This window comes from Akebia trifoliata, chromosome 15 (assembly GCF_017979445.1).
Source record: "Akebia trifoliata isolate Shusen 1 chromosome 15, ASM1797944v1, whole genome shotgun sequence".
Lineage (NCBI taxonomy): Eukaryota > Viridiplantae > Streptophyta > Magnoliopsida > Ranunculales > Lardizabalaceae > Akebia > Akebia trifoliata.
In genome coordinates this window covers 24,865,957-24,878,268 of record NC_141389.1, presented here as the reverse complement: position 1 = coordinate 24,878,268, position 12,312 = coordinate 24,865,957, and the positions used below count along the sequence as shown (strand labels likewise).

The 12,312-nt window shown below is 35.4% G+C and overlaps 1 protein-coding gene across 1 annotated transcript; it reads left to right on the top strand.

Annotated features, from left to right (window-relative positions):
* Window positions 1–718: 718 nt before the first annotated feature.
* On the top strand, window positions 719–6,688 carry LOC147384750 (protein disulfide isomerase-like 1-4). Its single transcript, XM_086425470.1, has 13 exons — window positions 719–1,376; window positions 2,438–2,567; window positions 3,288–3,453; window positions 3,565–3,683; window positions 3,799–3,879; window positions 4,142–4,228; window positions 4,327–4,401; window positions 4,599–4,667; window positions 4,758–4,838; window positions 4,939–5,073; window positions 5,717–5,773; window positions 5,917–6,174; window positions 6,292–6,688. The coding sequence occupies exons 1-12, from the start codon at window positions 811–813 to the stop codon at window positions 6,082–6,084; spliced, it is 1,734 nt and encodes a 577-aa protein (XP_086281596.1). The 5' UTR covers window positions 719–810; the 3' UTR covers window positions 6,085–6,174; window positions 6,292–6,688.
* The last annotated feature ends 5,624 nt before the right edge of the window (window positions 6,689–12,312 follow it).

The window sequence follows — 12,312 nt, the reverse complement described above, 5'->3', positions numbered from 1 at the left end:
CATACTCAATTGACTCTCCTTCGGTGACAATCTGTATGCCTTGAGATACATAATTCTCTCGGGATACACTTTTTTAAATGGAAAAGTGAAGTTATGTATCTCGAGGTGTACCAATCTACGATTCCCAAATTTGTCAAGTCTGGGGAGTTGATTGAGTGTGCCTCGTTGGGTAGTCCGATTATCACAATTCCTAACTTGTAAAGAAAAAAAAGGCTTTACAAAGGTTCATCCATGGTTAAAACAAAATCTCGAGTTTTTTGAGAATCTCGAGGTTTTGTTTTGACTGTGGATGAATCTTAGTAAGGCATTCTCCTTACTAAGCTAGTGAGGCTAGGCCTACTCATTAACAAATGTTCATTATAAAACCCTTTGAAGGTAACAATCAGTTTTCAGTTAATCTCATACCAAGGTCAAGGGGTATTTATCAGTTTGACAATATAGGGGTATCTCAAATATTCACCTTAATCTCGAGGGGTATTTCTAAATTATGAATATGCTTTCGGATAACGCTGTCAAAGTCAACCACTAGTGTAGACCTCAGGTCCACTCTATCTCAATCCATTTAAAACTACGACCCTGAATATTTCTTGGGATTTATGTGTATATCTCGATGAAATTTGACTGCCTTGATTATGGGATGCCGTACTACATGTCTCACTGGTGAAGAAACTGTCACTTTCTTGGTTTCTCTCTATTTAAACCTTAGATCCGTTTTTCCGAATTTTTCGTCCTCTCTTGTACATTCCCAGATCTTAAAACCCTAAAAACCCAATCTAACACTCTCTTCTCTATCTGAATTTCGCCACAACAATGGCGAACCGAGTCCTTCTCCTTCTCTCGATTTCAACTCTTCTCATCTTCAATGGCGTCTGCTCTGCAACTCTCTCAAAAGATTCATCATCAAAGAAATACGAAGAAGATCTCGACGAGGATCTCAAATTCCTTCTTGAAGACGAAGAAAACGAATCATCGATCAACAAACACACAATTCCAGATACTGATAACTTCGAAGAAGACGATGAACAAGGTTTCGATGAAGAAGGTTTGGAGGGATCAGATGCAGATCAAGTTCACCATTCGCCACCAGAGATCGATGAGAAGGATGTCTTCGTATTAAAGGAAGGGAATTTTAGTGATTTTGTGGAAAAAAATCGTTATGTGATGGTGGAATTCTATGCACAATGGTGCGGACATTGTCAGGCTCTTGCGCCAGAGTACGCAGCTGCGGCGACAGAGTTGAAGGGAGAGGCGGTGCTGGCGAAGGTCGATGCGACGGAGGAGAACGAATTGGCGCAGAAATATGAGGTGCAAGGGTTCCCGACAGTGTATTTCTTCGTTGATGGAGTTCATAAGCCTTATCCTGGTCAAAGAACCAAGTAAGCTATTTTTGTTTTGTTGTTGATTTTGATTCAGTTAGGTTTTAAATTATGTAGCTTAGGATTTCAGATTTCTTGATTTTAAGTCTAAAATTCGATTTAAGAATCAGTTTTAAGGTTTTTTAGAGCTGCTATTGCCGCCCCAACTATTACTTATACACCCCTACTAAAATAAAGAAAATGATTTTTTCCCAAAACGTGTGCAATTTATGCCCAAATTCCGGTTTTGGTGTTCATTTCAATTCCCAAAACATTCATTTCGAGTGAATTTGTCACTTTTATATTCAATGAATTTGCAGGCATATCTACCAATTTGTAGATATTAAAGGTGACAAACTCACAAGTTCGTAGGTTATAAAAATGACGAATGCTTGTTTTGGGAATTAAAATGAACAATGTACCAAACTCCGAATTTCATCATATTCAGCTCACAAAATGGAGATACACCCTAAAGAAAATAAGTGAATGATTGAGAATAAGTAAATGTTGTGGTGCCAATAGAAGCTCTCTCTCTCTCTCTCGTTGTTGTTGTTGTTTTTTTTTTTTAAATCATAAGATTTCTATTTTTTTGGGTTTAAGATTTCATATGAGCCTAATCATAGTTGTAAACAACTACTGAAATTGTTTGAAAGAGTGTTATAACTGATAATATTTTGTAATTTTGAGATTATAATTTGGGCCAAACCTTTTTAATGTTTGAATGGTGTGTTTAAATCTTTAGTTGGGGTGTGATAAGTAATTTAAGAAATTGGGTTGTTATAACTAAATGTTTGGGTGCCAATAGCAGCTCTCTTAAAGAGTCATATTTTAGTTTTTCTTTTTCTAAATAATGTCTGAATGAGATTTTTGCACTTATAATAACATATTTAAGTATGATTAGGCACTGTTAGTGTTAGGTTGAAAATCCGAGTTAAAGAACCAGTTTTTAGTGCTTTTTTGAGTCAGAATTAGATTTTTTCCGTGCTCAGAATAGCATAATTAAGTATGATTAGGCGCTTTGACGTTTTTTCCCAACCGTTTTTTATATATCTGGAATGGTGATATATGAGTTTACTCTGCAGAGATGCTATAGTGACTTGGATTAAGAAGAGGACTGGACCTGGAATTTACAACATAACCACGACAGATGACGCGAAACGTATATTAGATACCCAAAATAAACTGGTTTTGGGGTTCCTGAACTCTTTGGTGGTAATTTCATGTTCCCTTGCAAGTTTTCTCCAATTAAAAAGTAGTTGCCCGACATTTGCACACCCCAAATGTTGTTCCATTTTTTTAATTTCTTTTTTAATAAGACTTATGCCTTTCAACAGTTTCTTGTAAATTTTAAGATTTAAGATATTCTCGTATAAATATGTTGTTTGTTATTTGAGGGAGGTTCAACATATGTAAAACTCTGCAGTGCTCTACGTATGTAAAATTCACGGGCAATTGTAATTTGTAATCTTATAAGTTCTCAGTGGCAATGACATTATGATTTCAAACCAAAATGTGGTTGAATTTTATGCTCTCCCTGAAAAGTTTTCCCAAAGTTCCCCTCCAACCACCTTAATACCCATTCCTAGTTTTTTGTCATCTAACTATAGAAACCGAATGTCATTCAATTCAATTTTGAAGATGTAGGATGCCTTTTGTTAAAAAATTTTCTGTTCAAATATTGCTGATTGACCTAGAAGTAGGCCGTGAGTTAACTTGCTTGGACCCAGCTGAGATTGCTGAGTCTAATTAAAACATTGTTCCACGTGTTTCTTACGGACTTGGTTGAGTCAAACACAGAATTTAAAAGCCAATTTTGGCTTCTTAAAGCATGTTTTGTGAGCCGCTTCTCCATCCTTATTGCGTAACTCATTCTGTATACTACTTCTTTACTGTTGAGACACGTCTTCAACCAGTTTCTTTGAAATTCTACAGGGCCCTGAAAGTGACGAGCTTTCTGCTGCCTCACGACTTGAAGATGATGTCAATTTCTACCAAACTTCCAGTCCAGAGGTGGCGAAGCTTTTCCATATTGATTCCAAAGCTAAACGTCCTGCTTTGGTCATGCTGAAGGAGGAGGCAGAAAAATTAAGCCATTTCAGTTAGTTCCTTCTGTTCTTTCTTCTTTATATATTTTTTTAATTTAATTTTTGATTTTTGTAACTTAGATACTTAAGAATTAAAGTTTTTATAAAGTCTTTCCATTCTACAGATGGCCAATTCACCAAATCTGCAATATTTGAATTTGTGCTTACAAATAAGCTTCCTCTAGTGACCACTTTTACTAGAGACAGTGCTCCATTGATTTTTGAGAATCCTATTAAAAGACAGGTACTGCCACACAATGTTGTCTGTTACCACTATAATAATATCTACAATAGAGTTCTTTCTTGGATTGGGAAATCCAACTTTCATGGTTTTGGCATGTCTACCATTTTTGTACCAGATTTTGCTCTTCGCCACTTCAAACGATTCACAGAAGATTATTCCAACTTTCCAAGAGGCAGCAAAAATTTTTAATGGAAAGGTGACTATAGAATTTACTACATAGGTTACTACAGTTATTCATGTAGTTCATGTCAAATTTCTAACTTGGTTTGAAACTGATCTTCACTTGGTCAAGTCATTGTTTACGTTGTATTGCCATGGCCCTTTTTCCAACTTGGCTCCTTTATACGCAAAAGAAATGTATATCACCTCTCCATGTTGGTGGTGTGGTGCTTTTCATGAGGCGAACCTATTAAAATATCTATCATGATGTTCATCCTGTTTTTATGGATTCGTTGCAGCTTATCTTTATCTATGTTCAAATGGACGATGAAGATGTTGGAAGACATGTTACAGATTACTTCGGTGTAACCGGAGATGGTCCCCAAGTAAGATCCCCCCTTCGCCCCCCCCCCCCCCCCCTCCTTTCTTGAATTTGTTCTTTTTCTATACGTAAACTTTCTAATAACGCATATATTTGCATCAGGTTCTTGTGTATACAGGAAATGACGATGCCAAGAAGTACGTACTCAATAGTGAAGTGACCCTGGAGAGTATTAAGGTTGGAATTCTTTTTTCCATTTTCTCCGTCTTTTTATCTTATTTGTATAGGTCTATAATGTGATTTAGCAATAATAAGGGGAAGTAACAATGTAACGTAACTCATATAACTTAGTTCTTCTTTCAACATGCTTTAAAGCTACTTGAATTTGGTTTTCTTATCTTTCGATTACTATATCTTATGTGCCTGTCTCTCAGACATTTGTAGAAGATTTCCTGGAAGACAAGCTTAAGCCTTTCTTTAAGTCTGATCCACTTCCAGAGACCGTAAGTTTTTGGACTTTATTGTTTTGTTGATTGATTTGCAATCTCATTCCTCTGATCTGACTTTACTTTCATATGTGGATTTTGACTCAGAATGATGGCGATGTGAAAATAGTGGTCGGGAATAACTTTAATGAGATTGTGTTGGATGAGTCAAAGGATGTTCTTCTTGAGGTAGTAATCCACATCCATGGAATCAATCTGAAAACCCCATTCAATTCTTTGTGTTTTCCTCTCATTATTGTTATGATTCTGATATCTGGCTTTGAACCAGATCTATGCACCTTGGTGCGGACATTGCAATGCACTCGAGCCTATTTACAACAGGCTAGCAAAGCATCTACGTGGTGTTGATTCTCTAGTCATCGCCAAGATGGATGGAACAACCAATGAGCACCCCAGAGCCAAGGTATGTTGTAAGAACTTTTCATTTATTTTAACAAGCTTGGTTTGCTCAAAACTTGAAATTTGACCGAGAAAGTGGGCTCTGGTTCAGATTGGGTTATTAAGCCAATCACCCCCTAAGCTTCAGTTATTGTCGTGAATATTTAAGCTTGTCAAAATGCTAGGCTCATCCTCTTAGACGCATCATGCCTGTGCATCTCCTGCTTTTGGAGTATAATAGGACAAAAAAAATAAAATAAGAGAGCTGCTATTGGCACCGCAACCTTTACTTATTACACCACAATTTTTTCAATTATTTATCACCCCCCAATTAAAGATTAAAATGCACTCTTCAAACATTACAAAGGTTTGGCTCAAATTATAATCTCAACATTACAAAACATTATAACACTCGTTCAAACAATTCCAATAGTTGTTTACAATTTTGATTAGGCTCTTATTAAGTCCCAGGCACAAAAAATAGATCCAGCCAAACAAGAGAGCTTCTATTGATACCCCAACTTTTACTTATTCTCAACCATTCACTTATTCTTTTTATTTTTAATTGGGGTGTAGTAAGTAAAAGTTAGGGTGCCAATAGAAGCGCTAAAAAATAATAAATGATAGAGAATTTAAGTGGATAAAAATTCCTTCTTTTGTTTTTGCAGGCTGATGGGTTCCCCACACTTCTCTTCTTCCCCGCAGGAGATAAGAGCTTTGATCCAGTAAGCAGAGTTTAAAACTTTTGTCTCTTCTTTTTTGGTTTTTGTTTCTTCAGTTCTTGTTTTAGGTTGTATTATATGTCATTCTCCAACCTAAAGATTATATAAGTTACCTTATACGGTACAATGCTTCTGGATTCATGCAGATTACTGTTGACACTGATCGAACTGTAGTGGCATTCTATAAATTTCTCAAGAAACAGGCATCAATCCCATTCAAGCTGCAGAGACCATCCTCATCATCGAAAACAGACAGTGATGTTGCCACTGAGAGCTATGAGAGCAACAATAATGACCTGAAAGACGAATTGTGAGGGTTTAGTGGGTATGCTACTAATTGATCTGTCTTCATTCACCAGATGAGAAAAGAACGTAGAGTTATTGCTCACAAAGATGAAAATAATGTAAACTTTTGTTTCCCTTCGAAATTTTTACTTAATCTAAATCTCATCTCAAGAAGTTTGGACAAAATTTGCAATAAAATTTTGTTTTTATATGTAAAGATTAATGTTCCATAACAGGTGGCCAAAGCATCCAGACAGGGTTGTTAATTTGTCCTGAGGTGGCTAAAAGCTCGATTCATCCTGTGACGGTGTTTGGTTAATATGGCTCCATCTTAAAGTGGTTAGATCGTTGGACTTTCTTCATATACAAATCCTTGAGAAAGGAAGACTTCCATCCTAATGTCATTATCTTATCATACTCGGGACATCGCCATTGCAACCACTTAAGGTGTCATCTACAATGCATTGTCTTAGGTACACCTCGACTCTCAAAACCCTTGCCACGGTCGCTTGTCCTTTTGTATTATTGATGATATTTGTATGTGCTTTGTGTTAGGGGTGCATGTGCCAATGTGCCCTTATTTATTGCAATTACCATGACTCTTTATGTACCAGGCTTCTTGTTGTGTCGTCATTGTCTGTCTTTACGACGACAGTTACAAACCTCATTATGGTAGCGGTCATCGTCCTTATTAGTAACATGTCACCAACTTAGATTGTTCATGCAGTAGCATCGCCTCTTCTCGAAGTTCTGGCACACCATCAAACTTTGAAGACACATGCGTTGTAATTGTTTTTTTAGGTGCTACTTGATTTTCAACCGAGTCCGTTAGATCACCCAATCATAAGGAAATACTATGGAAAGCGGTTGAAGAATCACATTGAAGAGAGCTTGTTGTGCCTGCATACATATAGACGTTGCAAAATGCTTAAGCATACATATAGACGGAGTCGTCATTTATGAGATACAAACAATTAGCATGAAAAATAAAAGAAAACGATTTTACAAGTTAAGAGAGGATCACGATCTGTATGTCAATGGATTATGAACCATTCAGTTATTAATGCATCATTTTGCCTTTATTCAAAACTACTATCAACTTGGATTAGGTAGGGAATTATGGCTACTTCACCGCGAACCTTTTTATTATTTTGGTGACCTAGGGAGAATCCCCACATTGTGAGACAATAACTCCTTGGGGTCCCACGCAGAGCCGACAACCATGTGTTCTAGGTTATTCAGGGGAGTTGTAATTACTCAGTTTCGAACTCACAATCAAGGGGAGCAAAGCCTTCTTGCTATGTCTTACGTTGAGCCCCCACTCTGATGGGCACCACAAATCTCTTTCACACATACAAACTATCAAGGTTTTATCTATCGTCTCTCAGTTTCACGAAAGGGTGGATCTATTTGCATACATTGAAATGGTTCATTGTACCCACTTAATGTGAATGTAATTTTTTACTTACATTTTTACCTTTTTTTAATTTACTCATTGCACCCACCATATCTTATCGAACAAAAAACCCACTTCATCTTCCCTTTCTCTCTCTCTCTTTTTTTTAAAAATCTTTTGGTTGTAGTTAATTATCAAAGATGATGGAAAAATACAATTAAAACCTCTAAAACTACGATATTGAATCGAAGAATTTGAATATTTTTTGATAAATTTTATGCGATAGGTTTAGATTGAATTTGTTTTATCAAATTCGTTAGCTACATACTAAACAACGTTATAATATTGATTTAGTAGGTAATATTATATGATAGATTTGATAGATACCTATCGAACAAATTTTTTTAATGTGAGTGACTTCGATTTTGATTGGAGGTGTTAGGGTAAGAAAAAACAAGTAAGATCAAATGCAAAATCCTCGTTAAAATCTTTTTAAATGCAAAGAAGACGAAGACGAAGAAGAAATGTGAGAGAGAAAGAGAAAAGAAGAAGAAGAAGAGGAGGAAGTGGGCTCAATGGGCTATTAGGCTAAATGGATTTTTTTTTTTTAAAAGCCACGTGGCATAAATCGGTGCCACGGGACTCGTCACTAAATTCTATTCACATTTATTTGTAGCCAATTTTCCTTTTTTGTTTTTTATTAGCCTTTTTTTTATTATATAAAAATTAAAAGAGAGAGAGATGGGTCCACTAATCGTGTATCTAGTACAACGAAGCTTTCCCAATTTCCCAGATTTAAGAACATTTATTTTTTTACTTATAACACGCCAAACCATACGTAGACTTTGTAACAGAGCCATTTGGTATGAAAAGGATTGTGTGTTGTAAATAATAGTTGGTGTGCCAATAAAGAAACCGCGTTGTGGGTTATTTTATTACGACTCTTTTCTTCCATCTCTCCTCCGAGTCTTCTTTTTTCAACATTCGAAGATCTTTTCCCATCCGAATCTTTCGCTCAGTTTCTTTCTCCACCAACGCCATTAGTTCGATCAACGGCTTCAGATCCATCCACATTGTCAGATCTAATCGTATTTCGAATCAAAGTTTCGTTAATCTTGGGTTTCGGATTCGCAATTTCGTTCCGCTTTCGCTTCTCCCGAAGCTACTTTTTAACCGCTTTGATTTGATTTGAAAGCTGAAACACTTAGATCTACGTCTCTGCTTCGCTTTTTACACTGTTTCTTCCATTTCAGTTTACTTCAAACTCAAAAAACTCTCTCAATTTCTATTTTTTTAGGATTTTAATAAGTTTCAGATTCAGATCTGTGTTCTACATTTGCTTGTAAGTTTGAAATTGGGACGATTGGAGTTATGGCGAGACTGGTTAGATTCTGCTTCTCTTTGATTTTAGTGATTTTTTTAGCAGATCTCACAAATTCTGCAGATCCGGTTAAGTTTTCACCAAGTCCTGCTCCTGAAAGTGGATCCGATTCTCCAATTTCACAACCTCCTTCTACAGATAACAAAGCACCGTCATCTTCTCCGTCAGATCTGACACCACCAGAGCCGAACTCTCCTCCAGCGCCAGCACCGTCAGGTGACGGTGCTGCTGGTTCTTCTCCAACGCCGTCTCCTGCACCATCATCGTCTAATGCCAGCGATGTCAATCATTCAAGCAACGATTCCATGGATGAAAAAACGAAAGGTTCTTCAGGTGGATTGAGTGCAGGAAAAAAGGCCGGAATCGTGATTGGAGTCATCGTCGGCGTTGGTCTCGCCGGGATGATTTTTCTTGTTTACAAGAAACGTAAAGATAACGTGATGCGGTCACAGTACGGTAACGCGGCGAGGAGAGAATTTCTCTGAAGGTTCTTCGTATCTATTTTTTTTTTTTTAATATATATTTTTCTTGAATATTTTTTATTTTTTAGGGTTTTGAGGTTGAAGATGACGTTTCGTTTGATTCTTTTTGGAAAATTTATCAGGTATATTTGATTGATGGATGGTTTGTTATTAAAATTAGGATTTGTTCTCCAATACTTCAATTTTTTTTTTCTTTGTTATATATATAGTGAGAGAGAGACCGTCGAGGTTTAGATCTAGTCATCTAGATCAGTCTTTATCTTGTTTTTAAATAGTCTCTCTTTGTAGCTAAGAATCAATTTGTATCAACTAAAGAGTAAAAACTTATTATATACTTTTGCTTAGTAAAAACTCCCTCTCTTTGCTGGAGATTCATTTGAAGTTTTGTTTTGTTTTTATTTATTTATTTTTAAGAGTAATACTGAAGTGACCTCAAGATCGTTCCTCATATTGCACTTGAATAATGCTTTTTTTTTACGCCCCCTCCTACACACACCTTTGACGTGGCCTATGTTAGAATGGTAGATTTTTTTTCCTAGGGATTCACAAGTGCACATATTTATTGGGAATGTAGGAAAAAATCTATGATTCAAACTCATGCCAAGTCAAGAGGCGTGTGATAGAGGAGTCCGAAAATCACGGCTCATCACAATTTTGTGTCATAAAAAACATATAGGTACAATCCTCCAACAAGACTATTTATTTAAGTCTTGCTGGAGGACCTCAAGATTTTACCTCATATCACATTTTTTTTGACGTGGAAGTGTACGAAAAAAGAATCTATGTTTCTTACACTTCCGTGTCAGGGAAGTGTGATACGAGATAAATCCTTGAGGTCATTTCAACATTATTCTTTTTTTAATGGCAATTTACATGTACTTTTCCCCGTTTAGTTAAGTATTAGGGATATAGCAGTGAATTCCAAACTTATGAGATATCTTTGACCTAGGTCTTGTTAAAAAGACTAATAGAAAATGATTGAAATACATTTGTCATCAACCTCTTGCTAAGAATACCTGATCTTTTTATTTCCCCACTCTATATTTCAACCTTAGGTTTTGGTGACAAGATTGTGATCACCTTCTTTTTTGATTGGTAGGCCTGTTTTTAATGAGTTTACAGTTGCTTGGGGCATACCCAAACACTTCACCAATTATGCTGATTAAGCTAGTTGGCATCAACTAGGGGTGTCAATGGATACCCATTAATTGAATTGGAATCAGAATCGAAAACCCCAGTTCCAGTTCCAGTTCCAGTTCCAGTTCCTTTTTTATTGGAACTGATTAGAACCGAGTCTAAAATAGAATCCAACCGATAGGAATTGGAACCATTAGATTCTATCCAATGGGCACTTGGAATCGATTTATTTTGACATTTCTTTTATACCATGATGATTTAGGCATTCGTTTATTTCAGAATTAATGCGTGTTATATAAAGTTTTTCAATTTTTTATATTAACCATGGATTAGAGTTTAAAATAAGCTCTCTCTTCTAAAAATTTATTATTTTTTAAGAATAAAATTTTGTTTATTTTTGAATAAAAATCATTAACTTATAATTTTAGTATAACAAATTATAACTAAGTTTATAATTTTGTACAATGAGTTAAGCTTTTTGAAAGGAAAACTTTTTTGATAATGATTTGAAATACTTTTATTTTTGTTTTTTCTCATTCTTGAGAATCATAATCAATGGGTACACGAGTTTTTTGATAGTTCTGATTACATTTATTTTGAAATCGGACCCAACAAAATTATAATGATTATGATTCTAAGTTTCTAAAGAATCAAACCAGAACCGACCCACTGACACCCCTAGCACCAGCATGATCACCCTAACAAGAAAATACATTTTTAGTAGATGATGCCAGATAATTCAAGGATTGAAGAAGGATTTAAAATTGAAGAGGTTGAAATTGATAGATTTTGGAGAATAAAATCTGGCAACAAGTTGAAGATACAATCATTTTTTGTTGGTCCGAGGAGATTTGTCAAATGTTCATCCATATAAGCTACATTTTTTCAAGATAACCATCATAGTTTTTCAAGTAATAGATATATGATTCTCATAAAATCTCCAATAGAATTTATCAAAGTCTTTGGAAATTAGACCCAAATCCTATATCTATTTACTTGGGCATTCCTTAAATGTCACATATCATCATTCATCATGGAGAAAAGAAAATATTGATTATTATTAATCAAAATTCAAATATTAACTTCATGTTAATGTAATCATCCTCTCTTTTCTAAAAGACTAATGATAATTGAAAATTTTCACTCAATGGATGTGGCAAGTGCACATAACCGTAGATCTTTTTTTCTATGTATCCCGAAGAAAAAGATCTATGGTTCTATGCACTTGCCATGTTGACCGAGTGAAAATTTTCGAGTCAAAATATCACGACTCCTCCCAAGGCAATCTTCCAATCCACGTTTTATAGTTTTGCATCATGAGTTTGGAAACTTGGCAAATTTTTAGTAGAGTTCACTAAGGATGGGGTTGGCATTAGTGGAGAACGTGTCATGAAGCAAATTTTGGCGTTGGGTGCATTTCAAGATCTATTTCGAACACATTTACTTAGTGAAACTGTAAATATAGTAAGGGTAAAAGAGAAAAGATAATAAATTTATAGAGGCATTATTAAAAAAGAGTAAAGTTGAAGAGAGAAGGGATCAAAGTTGAAATTATTCCTTGAGATACAAGTGATATTGAATCATACCACTCTAACCGATTGTGTTTTATTATATAGATTTATAACAAATTGATTAGAGAAAACTTTGAAGCGGGTTTCCATTGGATGACATGTTGTGCGTTAAGGGAGGCATTTCAAATATTAGAAAAAAAAAAAAAAAAAAAAAAAAGAAGGTAAGGACTTGAAATAAACCCAAAAAAGTTACGTGTCATGATGCAAGAAGGGTTGAAGCGGTAATCAAGGGATGTCATATTAGTATCTAACTATATTATGCTACGAATAAACATCATAAATGATTTTAT

Bases quoted from the DNA above. Each gene is read 5' to 3' on its own strand.
- LOC147384750 (XM_086425470.1), top strand. From the start codon at position 811: ATGGCGAACCGAGTCCTTCTCCTTCTCTCGATTTCAACTCTTCTCATC. The intron at 2,568-3,287 runs GTAATTTCATGT...GAAATTCTACAG, and splicing joins GGTTCCTGAACTCTTTGGTG to GGCCCTGAAAGTGACGAGCT. The intron at 4,402-4,598 runs GTTGGAATTCTT...CCTGTCTCTCAG, and splicing joins TGACCCTGGAGAGTATTAAG to ACATTTGTAGAAGATTTCCT.